Source organism: Oryctolagus cuniculus, chromosome 7 (assembly GCF_051225735.1).
Source record: "Oryctolagus cuniculus isolate XC-2025 breed Fujian yellow rabbit chromosome 7, ASM5122573v1, whole genome shotgun sequence".
NCBI lineage: Eukaryota > Metazoa > Chordata > Mammalia > Lagomorpha > Leporidae > Oryctolagus > Oryctolagus cuniculus.
Genome location: NC_142873.1, coordinates 118,811,906 through 118,835,141, shown reverse-complemented (window position 1 = coordinate 118,835,141; position 23,236 = coordinate 118,811,906). Strand labels below are relative to the sequence as shown.

At 43.6% G+C, this 23,236-nt stretch overlaps 1 protein-coding gene across 9 annotated transcripts in view; it reads right to left on the bottom strand.

Annotated features, from left to right (window-relative positions):
* The window catches only part of USP24 (ubiquitin specific peptidase 24), a 153,630-nt gene that overhangs the window by 16,035 nt on the left and 114,359 nt on the right, over positions 1 to 23,236 (bottom strand). For 7 of the 9 annotated variants that reach the window (XM_089300564.1, XM_051856430.3, XM_089300565.1 and 4 more), the window contains 20 exons: positions 22,832 to 23,023; positions 21,745 to 21,862; positions 19,551 to 19,695; positions 16,959 to 17,078; positions 16,259 to 16,384; positions 14,511 to 14,609; positions 13,655 to 13,737; positions 13,158 to 13,299; positions 12,840 to 12,959; positions 12,239 to 12,459; positions 11,499 to 11,623; positions 9,832 to 9,973; positions 9,258 to 9,408; positions 7,981 to 8,076; positions 7,228 to 7,331; positions 5,590 to 5,703; positions 4,459 to 4,555; positions 2,406 to 2,522; positions 1,886 to 1,978; positions 632 to 734 (listed from right to left, as the gene is read on the bottom strand). In XM_089300564.1, the coding sequence (XP_089156690.1) occupies positions 632 to 734; positions 1,886 to 1,978; positions 2,406 to 2,522; positions 4,459 to 4,555; positions 5,590 to 5,703; positions 7,228 to 7,331; positions 7,981 to 8,076; positions 9,258 to 9,408; positions 9,832 to 9,973; positions 11,499 to 11,623; positions 12,239 to 12,459; positions 12,840 to 12,959; positions 13,158 to 13,299; positions 13,655 to 13,737; positions 14,511 to 14,609; positions 16,259 to 16,384; positions 16,959 to 17,078; positions 19,551 to 19,695; positions 21,745 to 21,862; positions 22,832 to 23,023 (2,508 nt within the window). Of the gene's footprint in view, positions 1 to 631; positions 735 to 1,885; positions 1,979 to 2,405; positions 2,523 to 4,458; positions 4,556 to 5,589; positions 5,704 to 7,227; positions 7,332 to 7,980; positions 8,077 to 9,257; positions 9,409 to 9,831; positions 9,974 to 11,498; positions 11,624 to 12,238; positions 12,460 to 12,839; positions 12,960 to 13,157; positions 13,300 to 13,654; positions 13,738 to 14,510; positions 14,610 to 16,258; positions 16,385 to 16,958; positions 17,079 to 19,550; positions 19,696 to 21,713; positions 21,863 to 22,831; positions 23,024 to 23,236 lie in introns of those variants that run through there. The other 2 variants (XR_016211007.1, XR_016211008.1) reach the window with 2 other exon arrangements.

The window sequence follows — 23,236 nt, the reverse complement described above, 5'->3', positions numbered from 1 at the left end:
CAGGAGCGGCACGAACATGCAGCACACACGTGGGTGAGGATGCTGGTGCGTCACCCAGGACACCCTGGTGCTTGCTGTGTCAATGCCAACTGTACTGTTGGTTCTCAGTGACAAAACGAGGAATGCTACCAACTTCCTACCAGCTCTGATACCCAAACATGCTACAGTGACACACGTTACATACAGATCCCCTCTGCACAGAGCACTTACACATTCATCTCACTGATTCTTGTGACCCCTGGGGAAATATGGTCTTTAACATTTCCATCTCGTACTCAGGATCAGCAAGGTGAGGTGGCGCAGTCAAGTTCACACAGTGAGACTCCACCTCACACCCGGCTATTGCTCCTGCTCTCTGTTACTCAAATCACGCTATGAATGAACTCTGAATCAGTCGTTAATCCTACAGTGGCTCCTAAAAATATTCAGGTATCTTCCCGCTTCCCAGGTAAGTGACTGACTCACTTTCTCCATGACAAACTGGTAAAACTAAGGTGAAGTTCAACACGAGTTAAAACACAAATTTTCAGCGTTCCTCAAATATCAAATAGCCAAATGAGAAACAAGCAATACCCATCCAGCTGCCAACCAGAGCCTTCCCCTCGGGTGCGTCATAGACATGAAAGCTCACCAACGTTCCTTTGGGAAGAGACATCCGAATGCAAAACAAGTAGCGCCACTGTGTTGTGAAGATTCCCGAATTCTCGGGCCTGTGCTGAACTCCACCGACGGATCTGTCACCAGGGGAGATGAAGCAGACGTTCGTGTTTTAGGTGAAAAAACATGAAAAAGAAGGGAGGATCTGCTGGCTCATGACTTTCTGGGCCACAGTTACTTTTCAGCGCTGACAGCAGGAAAGGTCAAAGTGCAAAACAGTCACAGGTTTTAAGTTAGCTAAAGGGGACTCCCCCATACATATCAGCTCACATTCTAAAACCAATCCATTCCAGGATTTGGTTCAGGTCCCCGAGTGCTTAAGAACCTCAGTACAATGGGCAAAGCCCTTGAGGGTGGCGAGCAGGGTACCTGGCTCTGCCTTTGCCACTCACTGTGTTGTATGCACTGCTATGTTCTTTATCACAATAGCATCTGACCTCTTTGTGTAATAGCAGACATAATGTTACCTGTTCTGCCTACTTTGTGGTTGAGGACCAAATGAAATATTAAAAGTAAAAATGTTTTCCAAAGTGAAACTGCTCCATAAATGCCAAGTATAATTTCTATGTGCAGGTGAATTATGGTGAATTTAATCAATTACCGGTGTCAGTGGTGCCCTTGCTATGAAAGAGGTTTCACGGAAAAAGGGCCAGCATAAAGTCTCCACACACTATCAATACCCAGAGCCTGCGATGGCATCAGTACTTGAGGAAGAGCAGCAGGGAGACACGACCGGGTGCTGAGTGAGGCCCAAGCAGCAAGTCTGTCTCCCTTACCCGAGAAAGGACCACTCCGCCTACACAATTAGACACAGGGGAAAAGCTCTGGCTTTGAAATCGCTGCTTTACCCATGTCTTCCTTATTTTGTGACTTGGAACAAGTTACTTAGCATCTCTGGGCTTTAATTTCTTGCCTGAGAATGGAAGTAAAACTATTTGAAAGGCAGAGTGACAGAGAGAGAAAGAGAAACAGAGATCTTCCATCTGCCAGTCCACTACTCCCCTCTGGCCATGTGGTTAGCATGTGACTTGACATGCCAGCCGCCAACCAAACAGCCTTGCTCACAGCCCCAGAGAGGAGGGAAAGGACCCCAACAGCACGTGCCTTGCAGGCTTTCGGAGCCCCCGAGACGGAGCCCGCCTGCCCTGCCCTGGCACTCACACGGGGACTGGCGCTGCAGGCAGTAGGCTCTACAGACCGGCCGCCGGGAAGCAGCCTTGGTCGTTACCTGGTTGTTCTGCCGGCTGGCCCCGAGGAGGAAGCTGATCATGTGTCGCAGAGCTGAGTGCCTCAGGAGGAGATCTCCCGCCCGAATACCTTGCTGTCACGAGAGATGGAGAATAAGAATTATACTCCCGTCCAGAGAAAAACGTGTTTTAAAAGAGCTAAATGACATAAATGTAACTGAAGGAGTCAATACATTTTAAAATGCTGTAACTTCCATACAGAAAGTACTGTAACTAAAATCTCATTGAGAAAATTCTCAGGCTTCATCGAGCTTTGCAATGGCTACTAAATACACAGGGGTCTAATGCAGATTCTACGATCCATGGGTAACTGAACCTATCTCTTCTCCGAGCTTTTACAAGTAGCAGTTGTACAATCCACAAATATGACTTTTAAGAACACTCACAAAATCACGTAAATCACAGAATTCACTTGACCTTGTCTAAAATTTTTCTGTGGATAAAATTTTTTTTATAGAACTGCTGTTGTCAGGAAAAGATACCAGAAACATGGTAATTTACCTTTTGTACAAAACTGTTGAAAAGGAAGAAGTACTGAGCACAGTTTTTACAGTTTTCCGGGACATCTTTATCCAACAGAGCGAGCAGTACCTCCAGCAGCTGATGAAGGCTTTTCAACTGGTTCAGGGAGAGATGAAAATTACATACAGAAAAACAATGTAAGACAGACATTGCTACAGTATTAATCTGAAGTAAACCACCATAAGAACAAAAAAAGTCCCATACAATTCAGTCTCAGATTAAGATGGATTACTTATGCTTTGGGGAGCAAAAACAGAGTTATCAGTTTTGCCTTCAGGGAAAGATTGGTATTGAAGCAATAACGGAAAGGAAAGTCTGGTTTCTTTTCCTGCTCATCAGAGTCCAGGACATGGGCCTAATGTCTACTGGTCACATTTCCTCCAGACCCAGATTCTCTCTGTCTCTTAAAATAGGCCAGGTGTTCAGGGGAGCTGCACTCCTGAATCCCCCTCCACTGTGCTACCTCTTCACATAATCACAGATGCAAAGAATAAAAACACAGACACAGGCGTAGGGGCTGGAAACCAAGCCGAGGGAGTGGTGCAGAGCGACAGCCTGACAGATGACAACGGTGATACCGACTTGACTGGCAACTTACTTGGAAGCCCGCTGACGCCTCATGGAAAGCTTTGAAAAACATTTTATTTGTTTAGAAACCATCTGGGTTAGGACATTGCTCCTTCTTTCCCTCCCACCCCAGCTGTTTTTGGACAAGTCCCCAGAAATCCATCTGCAATGTGAGAATGAAGATCAGGTCCCCCAGTCTTAGTGGCCTGCAGTGGATGGGTGCGGCAGGGACGACCTGCTGTGGCCCAGGAATTCTGCCTTTATCTATGTTCAGTTTGGGGCAGGGAGGAAGGAGGAGAGGGAGATGCCTCTCAGAAAACCTGCACAGGGCTATCTTGGAGTGATGACATTCAAACTGGCCTAAGCAGCTTGCAATCACCTATTTTAGATATGCTGCCTTCAGGTCTGAAAATGACGCAACTTAAGCTGATCAAAAACCACTCCCTAATTCCTGGAATTCAGAGACAGTCCTCTTCCAGGATCTTCCTAAAGGGCATATTTGACCTCTTTGTTCATCCAGGATTGAGCAATGCTCCTGGGCTTGTCTGGCCTAATAGTGCACCCTGGGTCAGGCAGCTGATGAGCGAACTGTTTGGAGACCGGGCACTGTTCTGATCAACACCTTCTTCAAAGGACTCACTCAAGGTTGCACACCAAAGCCAACAACTGAATGTGACAGCAATTCCTAGAACTCGGATTTAGTTTGGCCTCTTGACAATGTTTCTAAGGAACCAATTTGTTCTAAAAACATTTTTCAAAGTTTTCCATGTAGTATCAGCTGTTTGAAACAGCAAACTTGGGAAGTAACTGCTATATTTTCTCGGACTTAACAACAGATTGATCAATCAGATTTGCAATGACTTATTGTAAATCTTAGGGGACTGAGGACATAATAAACACCATCGTCTGGTTTTAGCACATGTATACGTGGAATTGTGAGCCAGGAGACAGGGTTAGGAAGAAGAAATTCAGAAGAACAAGACACAGATTAGGGAATAATGGAGACTTAGGAAGAAACTCTGCTGTGCAATGCCCCTGGATAAAGAGCCCCTGGTTGCTAACTACAGGTTTAGATCAGGACAACAGCTTATGAGTGAAGAGACAAAAAGCCAGATGTGGCTCGAAATGCTTTTGTTTTAGATTAGGGTTTTGAGACTCAGGCTAGTCTCGGTTCAGAGATATCTAATACAATTTCTTGAGAGAGGATTCTACAAGGGGTGTGTTCTAGTGAGAAAATCTTGAAGTGGGCCAAAGCAGACCTAGATTCCAGCCCACCCTGACTTCTGGAATATAGGGAGAAAGGGACAGAATGCTTTCTTTCCTGGCACATATTAGAAAGTCAGTTCACAGAAGTTGAGAGGTGGCAAAACTTCCAGACTCCAATCCTAGCTATTCTGATTATGTATAATTCAAAACATTTGGTGAAATCTGAATGCATTATTAACATTTTAAAAATGAGACCAACCTTATCCTGATAAAACAAGGCACTGTCTAGGGTTTTTTCCAGAATTGTGGCCACAGCAACTCGTACTTCTCTCACACTGCACTCCAACAAGAAAATTCTAAAACAGAAACATCATATAAAAAAAGGGATTGATTTCTGTAATCTCAACCTTCCCAATATAGGTTCCTCGAGAAATATAATTACTCAAAGATGTCAGCTCAAGTATCCCGGGCCAGTGGAGCTTTCTGAAGTCTCCAGGCCTGCTCATTCCATGTAGCTGCAAACGCAATCAGACGGGCAGACTCTCCTGAAAATCCACTAAGGTTCTAAGTGGTAACTATGAAGAAGTTTAGAAGATCGCAAGTGTTCCTGTAATGCTCCGTTCCGGAGGTCTGACTCAGGCCTGGCTCTTCTGGAAAGAGTGCCCCCAAGGGAGTGCTGTACATTTCCCATCATGTCCCATGGGAAGGCACCAAGAGAAAGTACATAGATCCAGAATATGCGATGTTACATAGGGAAATAGCCTGTCAGCTCCCCAAATCAACAGCATATGGAAAAGGGGGTGGCTGGGCAAAGGAACCTCCGAAGGTTTCAAGCTGCAGACACACACAGAATGGGTCGCTCCTGAAAGATGATTGGGGCCAACGCATTTCTGATTTCAGGCTCTTGCACAGACTTTACCAGCTGAGCACCCCTCATCTGAAAACCTGAAATCAGAAACACTCGGAGTGTCAGGTGGGTGGCCAAAAAATTTTAGGTTTTGGAGAATTAAAAAAATTTTTTTTTAAAAGATTTACTTATTTATTTGAAAGGCAGAGTTACACAGAGAGAGGGAGAGAAATCTTCCATCTAATGGTTCACTCCTTAAGTGGCTGCAACAGGCTAGATCTAGGTCAGACTGAAGCTGAGAGCCTCTTCCGGGTCTCCTGTATGGGTGGCAGGGGCCCAAGCACCTGGGCCACTCTCCGCTGCTTTCCCAGGTGCAAAGCAGGGAGCTGGACTGGCAGTGGAGCAGCCGCAGCTGCAAGCCAGCACTCGTCTGGGATTCCAATCAGAAAAACAATTTCAAGTTGAAATAAAAATGTTTATGAGAAACTTCAGCTCTGAGTGACAGTCATGAACTTCTTTTAATTAAAAGATTGTAAAACTTACTTTATCAATTCACGCCCTTCAGAACTAATAAAATATTCAACTAGCCACTGACAAGCATCAAAACTTTTTGAAAGCAATGCTTCAATAGTAGCAATCCATTCTTCAGTGTCAGCCCTTAAGAAAAAGCAAAGACAGAAATGTTAGGCCCCAACAAATAACCCTATAGAGTTACTCTGATCTCCGCAGCTATGTGCGTGTGTGTGTATGTCTGCAGTGGGTGGTGTGGAGAGATAGAGCAGATACTGAAGGAGCTACTAACACGGCTTGATACACCCCCAGAAGCGAGGCTTTGTATTCTTTGGTTACCCATGGTGCAACTCTTCCTCCCCTGTCCTGACAAAAACTTGTGAAGAAGCTTAAGTCAGACTTTATTTGTATCTTCTGCATCTTATCAAACAATTCCAACTGGAAAAAAGATCTGACCCATAGCATTTTGTTTTGCTCAATTAATTTACATTTACAAAATGCCTACTTTCACAACAGCTTACATCAAGGTTTTTATACTTGGTATCTACAACCATTAACATCCTTACTCCATGGCAGAAAAATATTTGTACAGGATAAAGGTTATCACAACTGCACTACCCATTGCCTTGCACCAATACTTTGTCTTCCTATGTCTACAATGGAAACAGCACGAGGAAATTTCACAGTAAAAGTAACCAACTAAATTTCTTAAGTTAATCCTATGGCATGCGTTAAAAGAAAGGAATGTATTATTTCTTCATTTTTCATTAAGTAATAAATACTGAGATCACTTAGTATAGCTGTGATTATCACACATAAAAATGAATTTGGCAATATATTTGTTTTCTTAACAGTTTGAATACAAACATCTGTCCAAAAACCTCTCTATACTTGGAAACAGACTCACTAATGTCAGTGAGAAAGACAAAAACCAAGCACTTCATTGTCTTACTAACAGGTCTCCCTGCCCCAGTGTCCCGCCTTATTCTAGGTATACTCCACAAACCACTGCTCAGCTCTCTTCATCCTCCCATTCAGTCACAGAACTTCTGCGCAGAACCTGTCATGTGCCAGGCACTTACCAGTTGCTGGAGATAAAAACAACAATGAGGAAGAAGCAGTCAACGCCGAGTTCTCAGTGCATCGCTCTGAATGCACTTCCCTCTTCAAACCTTCTATGATGTCCCACTAACAAAGCCCAGTCTGTGTGGCACTCAGGGTGCTACTCCATGAGTTCCAAACTCAACCACTCTGCCTCGGCTCCCATGAGTGCTTTCCAAGAATGAACACGACACAGCTGGGCATTTACAGTTCCTTAGGCAACTCTTGGCTCTCACTCAGGCTCTTCCCATCTGCCTACAACAATCTGTGTCCCCCTATTTTTGCCTTTTAAGATCCTGAAAACATCAATGCTTTAGAGCCTATCTAATCTCTGTATCTGGTTTTTCCCAATTCCAGAAGAGGTACAGAGTTTGTGCCTTGTACCACCATTACTTCTGTTTCAACTATCCTTTCCATTGGACTAGAGATTCCTTAAAGCTAGAGAACACAGCCTAAGCATCTATTAGGTAGTTACCTCCATAATATTTGAAAGGTTGAATATACAAATTCAGCTTCAAGAGAACTGACCAGTGCTTTCTGTCAACAGAGCATCAAAGTACCACTTCTTACCTGAGTTTTTTCTTTGTCCGTAGGTAAGTTTGAAAAAGGAACTGAATGGCAAGTTGTAAGCTCACTTTTGCCATCCAAGGATAATATGGATGCTTTAATTTAGTCTAAGAGAGAAGGAGAAAAAAGAGGATATTTTTCACAGAAATTTTATAGATGACTGCACAGTGTCACAAAATGAAAAGTAGTATGCAGGAAAAAAAGTTAAACGTTTATACGAAAAATTCATCCAGTTCATTAGAGAAAATGTCCCATTTAAACTTATAAAAAGATTAAGACATCCACTTCATCTCTTTCATGAAGTTCTCTCAAAATAGGTCATGTACACGACAGGACATTAAATAAGCAAGAGACTGAGAACATTTTATTCCCTTGTGGGCGAAGTGTGATTACGGTACTTGAAGTTCTTCTCCTTAGAAGTACTTCAGGTCAATCTCGAGTGTGGTACTATCTGACTAAACTAGGACACGCTCATCTCCAGGAAGCCCAGGAGCCACTGACGTGAACTCACAGCCACTCAGCCTCTCGTGCACTCAGAAAAGCTGGTAAGCGGGAGCCCTCACACACTCAGGGTGACCATGAGACAAGCTGAACACTGCCCGCATCTCGGAATCACCCAGGAAGTAACAGTTTGTGGGATTTTAAACAATGTAACCTGCATATTAAGAATGAGGAGAGTCACCCAAGGCTTCAGCTCAAAGACACTGAACTACAATTGCTTCTTATTTCTTTAGTACAATCCAACCAGCTACTTACAGCATTCAATGAAGCTAGAGATAAGACAAAGCTGAAATAATCACTACTGTACACATCCCTGTTCTTCATAAACTTGAGGTTTTCATCTCTCACCATCTACAAAAGGAAATCAGTGATTATTTTCAAGAAACAGTAAATATTCAATACAGAAAGGATTTTTCTAGAGGTAAATAGTGAACTGTCATTTATAATTCTCTTAAGATCTGAAGTTTTAAAAAAGGAGTTAGAAAAAAAAATCTCCTTTCCAATGTAAGATGCTGTAAAAAGGTGAAGAACAGTCACCATATGAGGGCAGGTGAATTCTAGGCTGATATTCTGGGAAGGAAAGGACAAACAGAGCATGCTTCCCTGCTGCCTCCTTCACTCTGGTTTACTTAGTATTTAAAATCTAGACTGGGTAGTCAGGCAGCTCTGAATTTAAATCCTAGCTCTGTGACACTGGTAGGTCTTTCCTCTTTTTCTGGGACTCAGTTTCTCTATCTGAAAAATGGGAATAAAACCTGATATTTAAGAATTAGACTCTTAAGAATTAGAGATTTGCTGGGGCCAGCACCGCATCATAGCAGGTTAAAGCCCTGGCCCGCAGTGCTGCCAGGCCATATGGCATGGTTGGGGCCTTGGCTGCCCCATTTCCAATGCAGCTCTCTGCTAATGTGCCTTAGAAAGCAGTGGAAAATGGCCCAAATCCTTGGGCTCCTGCACCCACATGGGAGACCCAGAAGCAGCTCCTGGTTCCTGGCTTTGGACTCCTGGCTTTGGATTGGTTCAGCTCCAGCCATTGCAGCCATTTGAGGAGTGAACCAATGAATGGAAGACCTTTGTCTCTGTCTCTACCTCTCTTTCAAATAAATTTAAAAAAAAATAATAAAGAGTTTGAGATTTGTTGAAAGCACACAGTACAGTGTACAGTCAATAAATAACAGTCACCACTGTCGTATGAGGCTTACCCACATTATGAGCCTTCTTGCTTTTCCTTCTGGATTTTAGGACGGGTCACTCTACTGTGCACTGTTCCCCTCAGTGACACCCCACTATCTCACAGTAGCACTGACAGTGCTGGCCCATCCTGAGGGTGTTTTCTCATTTTGGTTCTTACTACTCTGTAGCACCAGCCCACAGCCACCTCCATCACCTGGTGTAAACGAATCATGGGACAAGACTGGGAATGTGAAGTGGGAGTGACAGAGCAAGGAGCGCACAAGCAGGCCGGCGGCGGCGCTCCTGGGCCTGGGAGATGAATTTTGATACCTGTTCAGCTTTTCTCCCATGTTTCTTACCTGGTATATTCGAACAGGCATTTTCTCCACAAACAGTCCTTTCTTCTCGCCTTTTTTAACCAGCTTGGTTAAAATAGACAGCCGGTCATTGTTAGGTCGATGGGGTCGAGGAGACGACTGAGGTGAGATTTCTGGTGAGGACGGGGCTGACCTGAGACACAATCAGAAAGTCACCTGGTAGAAGTGGCTATTTAAGCTTGCCACACTCACACAGCGTTCTCTCCTGACCACACGGATCAAAGGGCTGACTTTCTGACAGGGCTGGCACAGTACTGTACTGTGGACACAAAGTATATTCAAGAAGTGCTACTGACATAAAAACCATCCCTCCATTTTTGACGGCAAGGACTACTTCATATGACTGCTTCTAAATGCAACAGAACTTCTTGCCAGGGAAACAGCACCAGGGAGCCCCAGTGACCGTCTGCTAATTTCCTTCTTTCTCTCTAGAATTCATTTTTAGAATTTCACTCTAGCTTAGCTGCTTAACTTGAAATCCCCAACAGTGTATTTTCGAAGGTCACCACATCTTGTATCAAAATCACACAGTAAATGAAACAGAAGAGGAACTTACAGAGAGAGATCCTCAGCTTCCTGCCGCACAACGCTGACTCGACTTTTCTTTGGCAACACCGGGGAGTTCTGATCAGATACCCTTTGGTAGAAGAGCATATAGGCATTCCAGTATCTTCGACGGACATCAGTATAGGGATTTGCTTTATAACAAGACAGTAAGAAAATTCTTATGAATAAAAGGTCTTGTCTTGACAATCTAAAACAAAGGCCCATCCATGCAGCGAGTTAGTACTGACTACATTCCTTACACGCAGAGTATATGCAGTATTTGAGAACTGTTTAGAAAAGTAGCAGGACACTTCGGTTCCTAAGACTGAAGCAGGGGAGGCAGGGAGTAGAGGGAGGTGTATGGTAATGAAGAAAGGAAAGAACATGACTTAAGTAAAAAGCGAGTAACATTTAAAAACATGTTCTGTGGCACAGGTTGGGCTTGTAATTGCCCTCAGTTAAATTTCTGCAAAGACGGCCAAATACAGGTCAGCTCTGGCAATGACACCCTGTTCACCCCTTAAAGGTTACCATCACTAGATGCATGACCACAACAGCATAGTGTAAAAGTCGAATACAGTGAACCTGCCACAGCTACACACTTAGAAATGCCCCCAGAATGTTTCAAAGCTGGCCATCAGCAATGGCTAAGGTCTCTGCAGATTTTTTCTTTTTTGAAACAGCCACCGCTAATGAGGTTTTGTGACAGACTTTTCCTTGTACTTTTTTTTTTCTGAAGGTATGGGTTGTACAGGGAAAGTCTGCTTTGCCACACTGCATAATAATTTTTTTTTTAAGATTCTATTTATTTAAGAGGTAGAGTTACAGAGAGAGGGAGAGACAGAAAGGTCTTCCATCTACTGCTTCACTACCCAAATGGCTGCCAACGGCAAGAGCTGTGCTGATCCAAAGCCAGGAGCCAGGAGCTTCTTCTGGGTCTCCCATGTGGGTGCAGGGGCCCAAGGACTTGAGCCACCTCCTACTGCTATCCCAGGCCACAGCAGAGAGCTGGATCAGAAGAGGAGCAGCTGGTACTAGAACCGGCGCCCATATGGGAGGCCAGCACTGCAGGCAAAGGATTAACCTACTGTGCCACAGCGCCAGACCCATAAATATGTTTTTGAAAGTATAGGTGACAGGTCAGGCACTGGCCTGCAGATGTGCAGTCTCATATTGCAGTGCCTGGGTAGGATGCCTGACTCCAGCTTCCTGCTTATTAGAGCTGGAGAGGCACTGGTTGACGGCTCAAATAATTGGGTCCTGCCAGCGTTGAGTTCCCAGCTCCAGCCCAGCCTCCATGATGGGCATTACAGGCCTTTGGGGAGCAAAACAGGTGGATAATTCACTCCTCAAATGCCCGCAACACCATGGGCTGGGGCAGGCAGAAGCCAAGAGCCAGGATCTTCAGCCAGGACTTCCAGGTGGGTGGCAGGAACTCAACCACCTGGGCCATCAGGTGCATCAGTAGGAAGCTGGATGGGAAGAGGGGAGTATCTGGGATTTGAGCCAGGCACTTTGATATGGAATGGAGGTGGCTTAACTTACTGTGCCACAACGCCTGCCCTGAAATCTGTTGTACTTTAGTAAAAACAATAGTACTTCTACTATGAGCAAAAACTACAAATTAAAAAATTTTAAAAATTAGAATAATGAAAAGCCTACATTATAAATACTTACTTTGATCATAAACTTTTGGTCTATATTCTCCTCCAAAGCATTCATACTCCAGGGTCTCATCATTTAGGTCAAATTCTTCTATCACTGTGTCATTAAATTTATACCACTTTCCTTTTCCACACCCCCTAGAGCCCAGAGATCAGACACAATAAGGTTAAAACAAACATCCTCTGCATGTCTCCCTGCATGCTGTCTACAGATAAAGCAGGCAACTACCATCTGAAAAGACCCAAGACAAATGCAGCAAGTTATTTCAATTTCTTTTAACAGGCAGAGTTAGACAGTGAGAGAGAGAGAGAGAGAGACAGAGAGAAAGGTCTTCCTTTTTCCGTGGCTGCTACGGCGGCCGGCGCCGATCCGAAGCCAGGAGCCAGGTGCCTCCTCCTGATCTCCCATGCGGGTGCAGGGCCCAAGGACCTGGGCCATCCTCCACTGCCTTCCCAGGCCACAGCAGAGAGCTGGACTAGAAGAAGAGCAACTGGGACAGAATCCGGCACCCCAATAGGGACTAGAACCCGGATTGCCGGCGCCGCAGGTGGAGGATTAGCCAAGTGAGCCGCAGTGCCGGCCAAGTTATTTCAATTTCTAAAACAACTTTTCAAATTGAAGGGGTAAGAATAGTTAAAGGGGCCTTACTTATCAAAACGACACAGAGTGCCTGCTTGCTTGCACTGCAGTTAAACACAGGTGATAGAGTAGGGAAGGGATGACACATGTTGATCAAGGGACTGGGCACTTACCGCCTGTCTTTAATGAAGGAATAGTAGTGGCCTGCGTGTGCCTGCCCACTGTGTACGATGACACCCACCAGCTCGTAGTTTTCTGTAAGGGCAACTTTTTTTCTTGGGGATCCTCCCCCTCCCTGATCCACACTTCGCCCATTTTCACCAACTTCAGAAGATGAATCCAGGCGAGCCATTCCCGAAACTGTGTAAGGCTCCATGTTCAGCATCCAGGGAAACTACGTAAAGACAGAAGACCACACTGACGTTGATCAGCAGGCCACAACTCCGTCAGTTACAGGCAAGAGGATGTGGTTTCCTAATTTAAGTTAGTACTACCCAGCTCTCTGATTCAGGCCCAAGACCTCAGAAAGGCTGAGTCTGGGCTGAGTCTTAGGGATGCCATCTAGAAACCAGGGTTCCTGTTCACAGATCTGCCCATCTTGCTGGAGCACATACTTAAGACCAGGAGCTGGGGGCTTCTCATGATACTGAGACCCACCTCTCACATGGAAGATGAAATGTGAAAACCAAAGGAAGAAAAAGTGAAGAAGGGAGTGAGGTATTACTGGTTAGAGAGAAATTTCAGAAAAATAAAACTTAAAAAAAATCCAGTTACCCTTATTTGTTCATCATATTTAATGGAGCGTCCACTCTCCCAGTCAAATCCAAATCTCATTAAGTGAATCACCAAGACACTAGGTAAAGACTTGATGCAGGTCCTTTTCACTGTTATTCTCTAAAGAAAAGTAAAAACCAATTATCTCCAGGGAGAGAAGAAAACAGCCATGGAATCAACACTAAGGTCGCTCCCACCCATGTGAAAACGAGTAAGGACATAATCCAGTGGAAGTTACCACAGGAGCGAACGCTAACTTTGTGAACAACAGACGGCTTGTGAACAAGGTAACCTTGCTGTACAAGGGAGACACGGCACCTTCTCTTTGCACTTCTCGCAGTAGTACGCGTTGCTGCCTTCCAGGACTTCTCCTCTGACGAACTGGTCCAGGGAAATCTCCAGGCTCTGACAGGAAGTCACCCCGAGATTGAGGGCCATGAACGCCTCCTCACGCTCGTACCTGAGGAGGAGACGGCAGGAAGCCCAGTCAGCAATGGAACCTGAAACTCTCCCAGAGCATGAACACAAGACCACCCTCACCCCTAGTGGACGTCACACGACCTTCCCTCAGTCTTTCAGAAAACACACACAAGGACCCCAAATTGCCGACAACTTAGAACTGCTTAAACTTACAGATTTCAACAAGTACGTTAAGGCCACACACAAAAATTTTGAAATGGGAACCAAAGAAACTGAATAAATTAGACATTTATAGATGAGAGAGGTATCTGTAAGTCATTCCACAGATTCACAGCATATGAGAAAGATCATTTAAAAACGATGACCACTGATATGTCAGCGATATCACCACTAACCTGTGAGGACAGTCTTTACAAATCTTCTGATCAGAATAGATGCCCTGAAAAGTATTCTTAAAAATTTGGTCTCTCCCCATTTTCTGTTGGAATAAAAAGTTAAAGTTCTAAGTGATGTCCCTAAAACTTCAGTTATAACAGAGATTTCAATTTCATCATCAAAATGAAAAGAAGTGACGCTGGAACCAATGGAAACTAATTAACATCCCATTATTAGACCACTGTCACAGAAATGCACACAGGCAGAGGCGCTGACACAAGGACACTGATCTGCTCTCTGTGCCACAGCTGCCCAGTGAGCAGAAACTCCCTACAATCTCTTCTTTGTTCTTAGGATAAATGCTACAAACTTACAAGTTATGGCAAAAAAGGAAATAAGCAAATTGTGTCTATTGCCCAAAGGCCACTTCCGCTGTTTGCTGTCCGGAAGTCAACACCATTCAGAAGGTCTGTCTGGGTGCAGGGAGAAAGCTCCGTTTAAACGGCAGTGAAATCACGTTCTCATCCTGTCCCTTTGTCCTCTCTGCCAGGGAACTGTCTAAGTTCCTGGGGCCGTCGCCTGACTGGGGAATACAGGAAGGCATGGCAGCAACATGCAAGCACAACTGGCTATTATTTTGTAGTATGGATTAAAAATTACATACCTCATCGTGTTAGATGAATTCAGAAGAATTATGTAATTCTAGGAATCTGTGCATGTTTTAATGTTTAAACCCAGAAGAAATAATTCTCATAGTGATGTTAAAGATGATCAATTTCTGTGTGGTTAGTTTCATAGTGATCCTAAATCCTGAGAGACTGTTCTCATACTGTAATAAGAGTTTGAGGGAGTCAGAGGGAAAGTAATTTTCTTTACCTTCAGATACTCGTCCATCTGATCGATGAGACTAGTAAAGAATTCATATGCATCCTGCTGTTCTCTCACATAAAGTTCTTTGTTCCACATCTTGAAAATCTATGTAACAAGAATTAAATAGATTTTAAAGGAAAAGTAGAAATTTCTGAATATAGTAGAAAAAGAATATAAAATAGATGAAAGAGCCCTGAAATATTTCTAAACCAAGTTCGTTAACAGGATGTGGATGCTTTCACTGAAGCAGGACGAGACCATTTAGCCACCAAGGCATCCCCCTGGCCCTTGTAATCACAGCAAGTCTTTGAACCCAGAGGTGGGTATGTGGTGAGATCTAAGACCGTGCAACAGCTTCGCTCACTGACACTAATCAACCAATAGGGGAAAACGCAAGGGAATCTTCCATTCTGTGAAACACAGTCATAAAATGACTGGCACAGGTTCAGAGCAATTATTTATTGGCTTTTTAAAATGTTTATTTATTTTAATCTACTCAAAAGGTATAGACACACACATAGGGAGAGAAGGAGGGAGGGGAAGGGGACAGGATAAGGTGGGAGGAGAGAAAACAATAGCCAAGGCTGGACCAGGCCAAAGTCTGGAGCCTGGAACTCTATGCAGGTTTCCTATGTGGGTGGCAGGAGCCCAAGCACTTGAGCCATCATCCACCGTCTCCTAGGATGCACTAGCAGGAAGCGGGGTCAGAAACAGAGTAGCCAGGACTCGATCCAGGCACTCCAACAAAGGATGTGGGCATCCCAAGCAATGGCTTAACCTGCTATGCCACAACATCCACCCCTCAAAAAATTATTTAAACAAATATTTCTTTTTAAAAAAAAAGATTTTATTTATTTATTTGAGAGATTGAGTTACAGACAGTGAGAGGGAGAGACAGAGAGAAAAGTCTTCTTCTGTTGGTTCACTCCCCTATGGCTGCAATGGCCGGAGCAACGCCAATCTGAAGCCAGGATCCAGGAGATTCTTCCTGGTCTCCCACACAAGTGCTGGGGCCCAAGCACTTGGGCCATCCTCCACTGCCCTCCCGGGCCACAGCAGAGAGCTGGATCGGAAGAGGGGCAGCAGGACTAGAACCAGCGCCCATATGGGATGCCAGCGCCGCAAGTGGAGGATTAACCAAGTGAGCCACGGCGCCGGCCCCTAAACAAATATTTCAAAGAACTAAAGAATGAGGAATATTCAAAGTAATTTAAGATTTGCAAATTCTTAGGAGTTATGAATGACTATTTTCAATACTGTAATCATCTAAAACCAAGCACCAATTTTAAGAATGGTATATCCAATTCAGGTTCCTGGCATCAGGATTAGTCCAGAGCTAATAAAGACAAGAAATGGGGCTGGCACCGTGGTGCAGGTTAATTCTCTGCCTGTGGCGCCGGCATCCCATACGGGCACCACTTCCAGTTCCGGCTGCTTCACTTCCAATCCAGCTCTCTGCTATAGTCTGGAAAAGCAGTAGAAGATGGCCTACGTGGGAGACCAGACGAAGCTCCTGGCTCCTGGCTTCAGATCGGCCCAGCTCCAGCCGTTGCGGCTGGCTGGGGAGTGACCCAGCCTATGGAAGACCTCTCTATTTGTCTCTCTCCCTCTGTCTGTTACTCTACCTCTCAAATAAATAAATAAAATCTTTTTTTAAAAAAAGATATTTAGTAAAGACAAGAAATTACTATCACAATGGAAAGAAAGTAGCTAAACTCCAAATATTTAATAGCTTGACATCTAAAAAGAGTTACCTTCCAAAAGTTCTCAGGTACATAATACTGCAGCTTGCTTTCCATCAAATGCCCAAAGAGAGACTGCACTTGGTAAAATACACTATCATCGGGATTGTCCGTGTCATCATCCACTGAAAGCAAGGACTAAAATGAAAAACAGAGTAAGTCAGAATTATGTAACTGCTTCACAAGGAACCTTGACATGTGTACATATGAGCACCCACACTGCTATTTTAGAATGCTATCTGTGTCTGGATATGGGTATAGCTCTGCCTCTTTTTAGCTGCAATACTTCCTAGCTGATATAATTAGAAACAAATCATCCCTTTGAACCTCCGTTTGAGTATGAAAGACTGGGAGCTGTAACACCAGGATCTCTATGAGAAGTAACTGTAATTGATACACATGGACTACTCTCAGAACCACTGCCTGCTGATCATAAGCCAGCTACTACTGTATTTCTGTAGTAACAGAGAGATGATACAGTTCTTAAATGTTACTTCTACTGAATAGAATTTGGAGTTCAAATATGAATCTGGAGTTCAAAACTCACATGAAGCTAAGTCCATCCATCATACAGGCAGCATATTACAACCACAGATTTACAGAAATGTGTGTTTATCAACACTATGTCTACACAGGTTTCAGAGGCTACGGAGAAAGAATCCCAGTGATGTCTACTTATAGGAAACCCCACAGGACAGAGGAAGGAAGTCACCTCGGGGAGCCCGGGCTGCATGTACAGCTGCTGGAAGACCGCATTCATGTAACAAGTCGCGCCGCCGTTCCTTAGCCCCACGAAGCCTGAGCTGGACCTGCTGTCCACTGGGGGAAGGTACTGGGGGGAGAGCAACAGAAACAGTGCAGGAAGAGATGAGCACCTGCTGCAGGCACATTTCCACCACGGCTATGTGAGGTGTCTGAGAGAAAGACGGACTCTCAGACTCACCCATCCAGCACTGCAAAACTCACGTTACAAAACCCAGGTTTATAAAGGCACTCCTGCAGACGCCAAATAAAACAGTACTACCTCGATGTTTCTATTCTGTTCATAAAGTACCTGGCATCGACAAGTGTGTGTGCGTTTATCCATTTATGTAGTCATGCACTCAGTCATTTGGTTATCATTTAACAAAAATTAAGGAAGGGCCTACCACGTGCCAGGCACTGCACCTAGGATATGTCAGAGAGCAGAAACATACACAGTCTCTGATCTCAAGGATCTTACTGCCTGGAAGGGTACACAAGCATGACTCAAGGACACACACATACACTTACAACCTGAGGTAGGATGCTGAAAAAAGGAGCAAGGGTCTGGGAAGTGTTCACCATGAAGACGCCTAACCAGTGTGGAAGGTCAAGGAAGGTTCATATTCATTCCTTTCTTTTTAAAGAAGGTAACATTCTCTTAACAAGCATGCAGTTACACAGGTAAGCACTCTACTACCATTTCACTTACAGAGGTTTTGAAATAATGAAAACCTAGTACAGTGCTTTTCTAGGTAGAAACAATTCAGAAAAGGCACCCTGGATGGCACTTCTCCAAGCAGAAAGGGTGCTGTAACCAGACACTTTGAAATGCTGCAACAGGAGCTTGGCTCTCATGTATGACCAGCATCGCGTTCCCCACACACATCAAGTGCCTGCAGTCACCTAACACCAACCAGCCACCAAGAACCTGTAGTCACTAAATATTACACACTTTCCATTGACACTCACAGCAGGAGCCTTGCCAGGATCTATCAACTCGGATTTATTTGTACAGTCCAAAGTACAGATTAAAAAAAAAAAAGAGGGTATCACACAATAAGAAAAATTGGTTCCCAGTAGTGGTAAAAAAGTATTTCTCTGAGAAATATTTTATTCATTAGGCTGGTATAGCCCCTGATTTATTAGAAAAACACAAAAATATTCATTTTAATCTGATTATGAAATAGGGGAATACAAAGCTAAAGTATTACAGACTAAAGCAGTATAAACCAAGTGTTTTGCTATCAAAACAGTTCCCAGTTTATGTGCTCTCACATTTCTAAGTTTTTAAAGTTTTTATTTCCTTTACCGAGGACATCTTCTCCTACCTCTTTTCCTGTTTAACTTATATATTTCATAATATACAGGTCAGGTACATATAGGGTAAGTCTGACTTTCCAGGATGTTAGCAGAGAATGCAAAGGCAGCTTTTAAAATGTTCTCTCCCTCCTGGTCTGGGATTCCTGTGCACCCTCAATTTAGTTCCCTCTTGCAGACACTGAGCTGTGTATGGCCCCATTGGTTGGTTCATGTTGTTCTCACTGCTGGAATGGAATGACCTTCTCACCTGGCTTCAACTGGCTCACCTGTCTTTAACACTAAGTTTCAGGGTTCATCTTCTTTAAGAAGCCTCCTACGACACCAGCAGCTGGTGGGGAAGTGCTTCTGTGTTGGTAGAACATTCAGGATACATTTTATCTTACGTTGCACTGAAAGGATCTGCTTATGGGTCTCTTCTAGTATGCACCAATCTTCTTGGGGGCTGGGATCATATTTTCATTTTTGAGCTCCAGAAACCTAACCCCCCTTGTGTGCACAGTAAACTCAATTAAGTTTTTGTAGAATCTAACTGAACAAAAATTGTGCTATGACACAGAAAATGTTTACTTGACTCTATCTCTAGTACCTGCACTATGCTTAGCATAAAGTGACTCAAACATAGGTTGTGATGCTACTTTTCATTGAAGATAACTATTAAACACCTTGAAAATACTCCTCCTGGGGCTGGTGCTGTGGCACTGTGAGCAAAGCTGCTGCCTGTGGTGCCAGGATCCCATATGGACACCAGTTCGAGACCTGGTTGCTCCACTTACAATCCAGCTCCCTGCTTATGTGTGTGGGAAAGCAGAGGAAGATGGCCCGAGTACATGGGCCCTTGCATCCACATGGGAGACCTGGAAGAAGCTTCTGGCTCCAGCCTGCCTCAGTTCTGGCCATTGTGGCCATCTGGGAAGTGAATAGCAGATGGAAGATCTCTCTATCTCTCCCTCTTTCTCTTTTTCTGTAACTCCTGCAAATAAATAAATCTTAAAAAAAAAAAGGGAAAAAAAGAAAAAAACCAAAATGTTCTTCCTCTTTAACTAAAAGGGTATGTACGTCTTGCAGTGTACTCTGGTATGTTGGTGTGATGCTGTAGTTTATAGTTGATTTGAATACCTGAACATTGTAAGCAAAAAAAATACATTTTTTGTGGTTAGGAAACCATTAACACAGTCTTAAAACTACATGTTTAAGAGGTCATTCTAAAAATATTACGTGCATCAAATTCTAGAAAACTTACATCAAACTCTTTGGTAAGGGCAGGGTCAGGTTGATGATGCATAGACAGTAGTTCTTTCGTAATAATTTGAAGATTTGAAGGTGAACTATCAGCCAACATTACAAGGACTTCATAGGCTGCCAATCGGCTATTCACTGTACTACACCTAAGGACAACAGATACAGGTCTATTTCAGCAATGAATAATCAACTTCAATACCTCACTAATTCAGTCAACATTTGAAACACAAGTGTAAAAGCTGCAATTCCTCAAACACTGCTAAGTCAAGTCTAGCCAGTCTAGCAATCTTGAAGTCGGAAGAGCAGGGAGGATAAATATGGCCCAATGACAAAGTCGAAGAATTCTTTCATGGCTTGTTGCACAGCATTCTTACCTAAGAAATACAGTAGCAAGAATGGAAGGGAAAGAGTCTGAAACTTTATAATAAACACTGCCTGGAAATAACTATCTTTCAATTAAAGTAGGTAGGCAAAAGATTTTTGTGGCTATTACCCTAAAATCTGAAAATCTACTTGGCAGAAAAAGAAAGCTATGCAATTCAGAAGACACGCATGTATATTTTATGTTCCTGAAGATCAAAATTCTTCAAGGACACAATCAATTTCCCTCTTTGCTGAATAAGATGGAAACAGAAGCATGTACTTTGCCAATCAATTTGTTTAAAGTGACATAAAAGATAATTAGCACGCACTGTGCAGGAAACCAAAGGCTTCCTTTACTGCCCCCCTTTCAGTTGAAATCACTTCAGGGTGGACAGCAATTTCTCACTGTAACCTAAGCCAACCTTGTATCACCAAGGGGGGTACAGGTTAGGAAGGCTACACAGAAAAGAGGACATCCAACCCTGAGAGGAGCACGTAGGAGTGCAGCAGGCGTTCCGAGGGGCCAGGGGACTCTTGGAGCGACACCACGCCAAGCACTGCTGACAACGACCATGGAGATGGTGTCTTTGCTTCTTGCTGGGACTTAATGTTGCAAAGCTCAGGAAGGAAATGAATGGGGAAGTACCAGATACACAGGCTAAACATTAAGGATGTTTTTGCTACTGTGACGTAAGAGTGGTGTTACTGCCAAAGAGAGTTCTGAATACTTTAAGTCTCTTTCTGGCTTTAAGGTTTTGGCAAGAAAAGGTTAAGTCACTAGGATAAATGAATGTCATTCAGAACCTCAGAAAAGAATGAAACAGAGCCCTTTTTTTTTCTATTCAAGGTACCACAGATGATTAAAAATAAAACAAAAATACTTCCTATAGATGGAGGTATTAATTTTAATAAAAATAAAATTTACTTTATGTTTGCTGAAAAATCAAAATACTCGTGTATTTCTGTTGCTTTAATGAAAGTCTCCCACGGACCTGGCATACAACTGCCTACCCCGAAGATTGGGGCAAGACTGGGGACGGAGGGATGTCCTGAAAGTTCTAAGGAAGGGCTCATTAAACGAGAGCAGATTCTGCTAACAAGAAATCTCTAGGTAGAGAAATATTTATGCATGAAAAGGTAATTCTTAAGATTCCACAAAATATTGCTTAGCCTCACCCATTTCAATAACCACTGAAATTGTACAGGATTTTTTTCAGTGTAAATACCAAACTCTCAGTTTCTTCAGGATTACTCAATTAATTCTGCTTTTCATGAGAAAAGAACAAAGTGAGACTGAAAGCAAATGGGATGGTAGTTTGCAGTTGCCTCCTGCTCCTATCTCCAAGGGTATAAATAAACATCACTCACGGCTAACATTACAAAGGGATCTTTCCAATTTCTACCCATAAAAATTAACACAAAATTTGTTCTGAAGTTTTGACTGTCATAAATCACTAGTAGTTGCAGTTATCAGAATGTGGTCAAGACTCAGAAGGTTCAACCACAAGTGCAAACCCCCAAGACTTTCCTTTCATTTTGGACACAGGATGTCACAGCCTTTGTCCCTCCCGGAACATGTCAGCCGCTGACTACACACCCTCCCGTCTGGATGACGGCAGCGGCACCAGCACCCCTGCTTGGTGCTTTCTGTGCTCCGGGTAGGCTTCGTCCTAAGCCCACTCACGTGCGTTTTCCCTCACAGCATATAATCCCTCATCAGATACACAGACTCACAACATGGAAGGCAAACTCCAAGTTAAGAAAATCTTTTTGGACTAAAGTTTCGAATGAGAATTTTTACCAAAACTGAACACAACGTGCATTTTCCATACTTTGGATGAAAGTCCTGTTGACTGATGGCGGCACTGCCGGCTGGAGAATGACTATTTAAAATAATTCTAGAAGCTCGGAAAAGGAAGTCATCTAATAATGGCTTAATGAGTGATGAACCTGGAACAGAGCATAAATTCACGTTGAGGGTGATCATACATTTTAATTCAGGGATCCTGTCTTCACTTTCCTACCACACAGGCAAAGGCACCCCCTGCCGCCCAACAGCAGAGCATTTGGCTCAAGTTTATGATTAATTTTTCAGCGCTGACTACGTGGCAGGGCTCTGTGTGGTGGAGGGGCCAGGGGACAGGATATAAGCACAGATCCATGAGGGTGCCTGCCTTCACGAGCCTAGGACACAGTGAAAGGGGTCAAGCTTCATTTTAGAAACAAGTGCCAAGAATACCACGAGGCAGAACCGTCTGAATAAATGATTAATTTGTACTCTGGGCACAGGCAAGCCCACACAAGGGTTTTTGAGAGTCTGGAAACCCTGCTTTTTTCAGGAAAAAATGATATGCCTGCCTCTCCTGGGTTGAGAATCACTCTTTTCCATGTATTCCCTGGTAGCCAAGATTTTGTACAGCAGAGTTTGTATTACAAAAGTGATATTTAATTTTTGAATTGTTTTCTGAATAGCTGATATTTCTGTAAATTACATGTGTACTCCAGGAGAATCTCCTCTGGACCCTGTCAAGGGGGATGGTGGCAGCGGCTGGGGGCAATCTTCCCAGGTGAAAGTCACCCTTAACAGCAGTAAGACATACAGTAAATTAGATACTACAAAGTACATAACAGTAAAAAGAGAAACACCTACTTCGAATTGTAACTGTTACTTGGTATTAAGAATTCATGCTATTCAACCATCTGGAACACCACAACATTCCCTATGCAGTTAAATGATACAGGTGAGATACACCTTAAGTTGATTATCCATTAAAACTCCAGACTATTTTCTACCGCCTGAAGGGTCAATTTTCCATGGAACATTTAGCACCTATATTATTTTTCCAATTACACACAACACTGTGGCAATGACTGAGAACTGAGGTTTGCTGCCACACGGTAAGACGGAGCAATAATTACCAAGCATTTCCTTTTCTGCCCCACAGAGTGAAAGAAGGGTCTTAATGAGCCGTAAATGTCCTGCCAGTAAGATGTTGTCTGCTTCACTGGTCTCACACTCAGCTGTGCGATTAGGCTCGAAGTTATCCAGCCAAGTAATCTCATCTTCAAGCATGGTAGCTGGGCTGATTCTTAGCTGCTCCATTTCTGAAGCTGAAAGGGAAAACACCATATTCTTTACAAAGAAAGAAGGACCTGATGTCACAGAGTCACAGTCGTGAGCTAAAGTTAACTTCTGATTATTCCCATCCATTATGCATCTAGAAAACCCGTCATGAACCAACAGGAGACTCCAGCTCTCTGGTCTTTCACGGAGGCTCTGGAGACACCTTCATGCATAAAGCAACAAAGCTGCTCGCTCCCCTG